The 6,021-nt window shown below is 31.1% G+C and overlaps 2 protein-coding genes across 2 annotated transcripts in view; both read left to right on the forward strand.

Moving 5' to 3' along the window:
* Positions 1-1,641, forward strand: part of LOC102594880 (GATA zinc finger domain-containing protein 14-like) — a 3,335-nt gene extending 1,694 nt beyond the window's left edge. The window contains exons 2-3 of the mRNA XM_015305869.1: positions 497-581; positions 936-1,641. Of these exons, the coding sequence (XP_015161355.1) occupies positions 528-581; positions 936-1,634 (753 nt within the window). The 5' untranslated portion in view covers positions 497-527 and the 3' untranslated portion in view covers positions 1,635-1,641. The remainder of the gene's footprint in view (positions 1-496; positions 582-935) is intronic.
* On the forward strand, positions 1,500-2,681 carry LOC107059358 (BURP domain-containing protein 5-like). The gene has a single exon (XM_015305870.1). The coding sequence runs from the start codon at positions 1,835-1,837 to the stop codon at positions 2,501-2,503; it is 669 nt and encodes a 222-aa protein (XP_015161356.1). The 5' UTR covers positions 1,500-1,834; the 3' UTR covers positions 2,504-2,681.
* Positions 2,682-6,021: the final 3,340 nt, after the last annotated feature.

Genomic DNA, 6,021 nt, shown 5'->3' on the forward strand with positions numbered 1-6,021 from the left:
TTTATCTCTTTTTACTTATTCATTTTGATAAATCAAGAAAAAACAAAAAAAATTTACCTATTATATCCTCAATTAATTAGTTTTGAAAAAGATAAAACTTTTTGAAAATTTTAAATTTTTAATTCATCCACTTCATAATTAATAGAGATAAAATGGTAAACTTACTATGTTAATCATTATTTTCTTAAAACGTGTCTTAATTTAAAAAATAGAAAAGTAATTAGCATGATTTTTCTTTTAAAATAAAATATACATATAGTTGGGGCCCACCCTGCTTTTTGAATTTTATGAACACTTCAAATACATTGGGTCCTTTTGTGCAGAGACTCTTTAGATGCCACTCATGCCACAACATTAATCTAATCTAAGAATAGACTAAATTATGGAAGTGCATTATTTCAAATCAGATAAATAATCAGTGCTACTATTACTTGCATTCTTATCTTTCTTTTTTTTTGGGGGGTCATTTTACATTTCTACTATTTATCAACCCCAGGAAAGTTTCTCAAGGACTCAACAGAACAATAATGGATCTTAAGCTTGGTTTTTATGTTCTCTCCCTAAATATCCTAATTCAGCTGGTAATTATCACTCTCTTCTCCTCACTCTTAACTACACTTTTTATATAAACTGTAATTGAAATGTTAAGAGCATTTATATTATATGTTGCTCACTTTGGGATCGTTTGGTAAGATGTATAAGAATAGTGTTGAATGTGGTGTATTAACAATCTAGACATTAGCGATGCTGGTATTAATAATACTTGAGTTAAAGTGTTAAACCCCTTTGCATTACTAATACTATGGATTTTTTCATGTATTAGTTATGCATAACTTAATACTACCAAATAGAGAGTATAACTAAAAGTGTACCAAACAAAGTAAAACTAATGCATGCATTACATTTTCTAATGCATTCTTCCTAATGACTTGTAGGTTGCTTATGGAGCAGAAGCTAGGAAAATGGTTGAAGGGAACCTGCAGGGCAAAATATTGAACTCTCCACTTGCTCAAATTGGTGTAAATGGAAATTTGCAAAATACAGACGACACTGAAAATTACTTGATATACAACAACCATGGAGATAACAACCATCAACAAGCCAAAACAGAGAACGCCCAAATTGGTATCACATCATATGGTGATCTGCGGAATGAGGACGACACTCAAAATTACTTGATATACAACAACAGAGGAGACAACAATCATCAACAAAACAAAACAGAGAATGCCCAAATTGGTATCACATCATATGGTGATCTGCGGAATGAGGACGACACTCAAAATTACTTGATATACAACAACAGAGGAGACAACAATCATCAACAAGCCAAAACAGAGAATGCCCAAATTGGTATCACATCATATGGTGATCTGCGGAATGAGGACGACACTCAAAATTACTTGATATACAACAACAGAGGAGACAACAATCATCAACAAAACAAAACAGAGAATGCCCAAATTGGTATCACATCATATGGTGATCTGCGGAATGAGGACGACACTCAAAATTACTTGATATACAACAACAAAGGAGACAACAATCATCAACAAGTCAAAACAGAGAATGCCCAAATTGGTTATCATCATATGGTGATCTGCGGAATGAGGATGACACTCAAAATAACTTGATAGACAACAACAAAGGAAACAACAATCATCAACAAGCCAAAACAGATGATGCCCAAATTGGTATCTCATATGGTGACTTGCAGAATAAGGACGACACGCAAAATACGCTGATATACAACAATCATCAAGAAGCAAAAACAGAGAATGCACATATCCATTCATCATCCCACATTGATCCTTCTTTAAGAGTTTTCTTCCTTATGGACGATCTAAAGCTAAGAAAAGAAATATTTATCTCCTTTCCAAGAAGGGATCTTTATCCCTCTCCAAAATTCTTGAGCAAGGAAGAAGCTAATTCCATTCCATTTTCACTAAAGGAACTCCCAAACCTCCTTCAACGTTTCTCATTCTCTCGTAACTCTCCAGAGGCGAAAGTTATGGAAGAAACACTGAAAGTATGTGGGATTCCACCTATAAAAGGAGAAACAAAGTACTGTGCCACATCACCAAAGGCAATGGTTGATTTTGTTCAAGAAATAATGGGAGATAAAACAGAAATCAAAGCTCTATCCACAACTCATTTCTCAAATTCAACTCCCCTGCTTCAAAAGTATATTATTTTGGATACTCCAGAAGAAGTAGAAACTCCTAAGATGGTGGCATGTCATACCATGCCTTACGCTTACGCGATTTTCTACTGTCATCACACAGTTAGCAAGGGCAAAGTGTTCAAGGTTTCATTAGGTGGCGAAAATGGTGAAAAAGTGGAAGCAATTGTTGTTTGTCACTTGGATACCTCTGAATGGAGTCCATCTCACGTATCTTTTCGAGTGCTCGGTATATCACCAGGAACATGCCCAATTTGCCACTTTTTTTCATCAGATAATCTACTCTGGGTTCCAAAATTCGCCATTGCACAAGTGATTTGAAGGAGCACTCTCTCCATGTTATCAGCAGCTTTGTGTGCTACTGTTTGATTACTATCTGTTATTGTGAATTAGTAATATTTTCATGCATCTTTTCTGTACTGTTTCAGTGTGCCTCTTGTTTTGCTCACTTTTCAATGGTGAGATATAAATAAAACTAGTAATATGATTTGCTGGTTGATTCATTGTCATCAAATTTAGACTTCACACAAAAAAAGATTGCAACTGAAAGATGCTGATTGGTTGATTTGTTTGTATATGTTTTAAAAAGGAACTCTAGTTATGTTTAGTAAACTGACAAATCAATGAAATCGGGTCATTTTTTTCTTGATTTGAGAGTTTTCATCCAATTGAGGGTACATGTGACAAGTTTATAGACGGTGAGGGTAAAAATAACTCTATTTTAATGATAAAGGCATAGTAAATTAATAAATCAAAGTTGAAGATATTTTTGACCCTTTTCCCTTAACTGATTTACCAAACAATGAGTATTTGCGTACTTAGCCCAAAATAAAAGAGAAATTTCACCAAAAATTGTACGGTCTTTAAAGCCCAATGCCAACAAAATATAAACAAAGCCTAGTCCATCAACCCAAATCATTTGATCAAATGCGCCTCATCCCAATTTGGGTTTGTGGTACCGAGATGCTTTGAAAAATATTTTTCTCAAAAAAAAAAGTTTTTTCTTATAGCAAATTTACCACTAGATAGTGTCTAGTGACCTTTTATTAAACATAAAAAAAATAATCATTAGGGATAAGTACAAGGAAGACCTTGCTAATCCTAATCAAGTAGAAAAAAACAAGTTCCTTAAGTGAAACCTCAAGTTCATTGTCTCCACACACCCAACCCAAACACCCTCACCCCTCTTTTGTCCACCCATCCCACCGCCTCGTGAACCCCAGCTCTGCCATCACATTTCAACTCATACTATTTTTTTAGATTATATATAAATACTCTTGTATAAAAAATTCTCACTTACTAAATATTAAAAAATTGAATAATAAGTGCAATTGTTTTCCTATATATTGTTCACAGAAATGGACCTAAATAAACTTGGATTTTTGAATCTAACCAATAATCTATTTTCCTGTAAAATGGAGAGGGAGTGTGAAAATTTTATAAATAACATATATAAGACTAATAATTTCAAGTTATGACAGTATAATAAAACTTTCAAGTTGTAACAATAAAAAATTTCAGGTTATAACAGTTTATTAAAAAAAAGTTTAAAATAATAATAAAAAATGAATTTTAAAAAATAATAAAAAGTAAAAAACAGAATTAGTTGTAGTAATTAATTTGAATACATTAATGATAATTCATAATTGCCATAAATTTAGGAGATTCAAAACAAATAGGAATATTTCTTTTCCTTTTTTTTACTCTAATCAGTTAAAAGTATTTCAAAAACCATATTTTCTTCTTTTGTTCATATTTTTCTCTCTTCTCGATTTTTTTTTTTTGTATTTCAAAAAATCAGATTTTTTTCTTTTGTTTTACATTGTCAGATTCGTTTCTTCGAATATTTATACAGGTTGGATACCAACTTCATACATTTTCTATTTTTTTAGTTTTTTGTCTTAGATTATGAAGTAAAAAAAAAACAATCATATATGAATTGGATACCAATTTTATACAAATTGAATACCTGACACTCTTATTTCATATAATCTAAATTGTTGTTCATTTGGTTTTCAATTAATATCCAAAACTAAAACGGTTTTATGTTGAACCCAATTGGTATGCAGTTTTTATATAACTGATATCCCGGAATTATAATAGACTATCTGTAATTCATATGTCAAGTTTAACAATGAATATGAATTATTTGGTACTATGTTTATGAGGCTTTTTTCAAACTAAAGCCCAATAAAAATGTTGATATCCAAATTGTGTACTGTTAGTATCCAACTTGAGAAAACAGTGCATATTATATATAGTTGGAAGAAAACAGTAAATATTATATATCATCCAAAACATAAAACAGTAGGAAAAAACAAATATATATCATCCAAAACTTAAAAAATTTCTAATACTTAAGAGTCTAAGCTCCATTCAACTATCTCAAATTAAATTTTCGTGGTCTTGGTGTAGGGTAATTGCTGGTATCCGGAGCATGTTCTTTTGCTATTCGGGGTCCACCAAATTTGCTAGCAACAGTTTCAGTTACTTCACTCTCACTAATCGCACCATCATAATTCTTTATTTTTCCGTACTGCCATAAGATTGTGGCGCACCTTTGACGATGATACTTTGCATCGATATCAATGAAATTCATATTAAAAACTTCATTGCTGATATATTCAACAAATAAACATGTGTACATACCACAATCAGTGAAACAAAAATGAAAGAAAAATAATTTTAAGAAATAAAGTGAATTACTTTTTATGATGAAATCACTAAAAGATAGAAATACAAACTTTGTACTTGACTCTTGTTGAGGCACATTTGTCAGATGCATGACTTCAAGTATTAAGATAGTTTCATACCAATATTATTCTTGTTTCATACCACATTCATAAACATATATTAGTTAGATGACAAACTTCATACAAATATTAAGACAGTTTCATATCAGTATTATTCCTTTTTCATACCACATTTATATAAAGATATGAGAGATTTTGAATAATAACTTTCCTGCTAAAAGGTGTATCAACTTCATACCAAAATTAAATCAGTTTCATACCAATGTTAAAACATACTACATACCACATTCCTAAATCAATATTAAGACATTTTTCATACCAATATTATTCATGTTTCATTCCACATTCATAAACATAATGAGAGATTTTGAATGATAACTTTCATGCTAAAAGGTATACAAAGTTCATACCAAAATTAAATAAGTTTCATACAAATGTTTACCATATTCATAAACCAATATTAAGTCAGATTCATACCAATCTTAAACATGCTTCATACCTTTTTGAGAAAAATAATAACCAAATTAATATCAATTCCATGATAGTAACTATACATATGTATGCTTATGTCACAACAATTTCATGTCAAACATCAAAACAAAATTCATGCCACAAATAATATGCAAAAATAAACTGTTATAACAAAAATTCTACTAAATTTAATAATTGGAAAATAAATAAAATAAAATATTTACCCTAACCACTTTTTTGTCCCTTTTGATATTGAGATTTCTGAAGCCTTCTTCATTGTTGCCCTTCTTTTGGAGGATTTTGATGACTGACCCGTTTCTACATTTGTTGATTTTTTTGTTTTTTTGATAATTTTCTCGCTTACAAAATTTGAGTCCGAATCAGAAGAGGGTTCCACCCTTTTCCCCTTCCTATTTTGTCCCTTCTGATTTGAAGGACTTTCAATTTTCTTTGCTGGAGTTTTCTTCTCCTTTTTGTAATCTGCTTTTACTTGAGTTTTCTTCTTCTTTCTTGTAATCTGCTTCTTATTTTGAGAAGTACCAACCTTTTTCGCTGAAGTTGCATTTTTGTTATGCGGTGGCGTTTGAGTCAATATGTTAAACGTCGGAGGCTCTA

The sequence above is a fragment of the Solanum tuberosum genome, unplaced genomic scaffold (genome assembly GCF_000226075.1).
Source record: "Solanum tuberosum cultivar DM 1-3 516 R44 unplaced genomic scaffold, SolTub_3.0 scf01433, whole genome shotgun sequence".
Taxonomy (NCBI): Eukaryota; Viridiplantae; Streptophyta; class Magnoliopsida; order Solanales; family Solanaceae; genus Solanum; species Solanum tuberosum.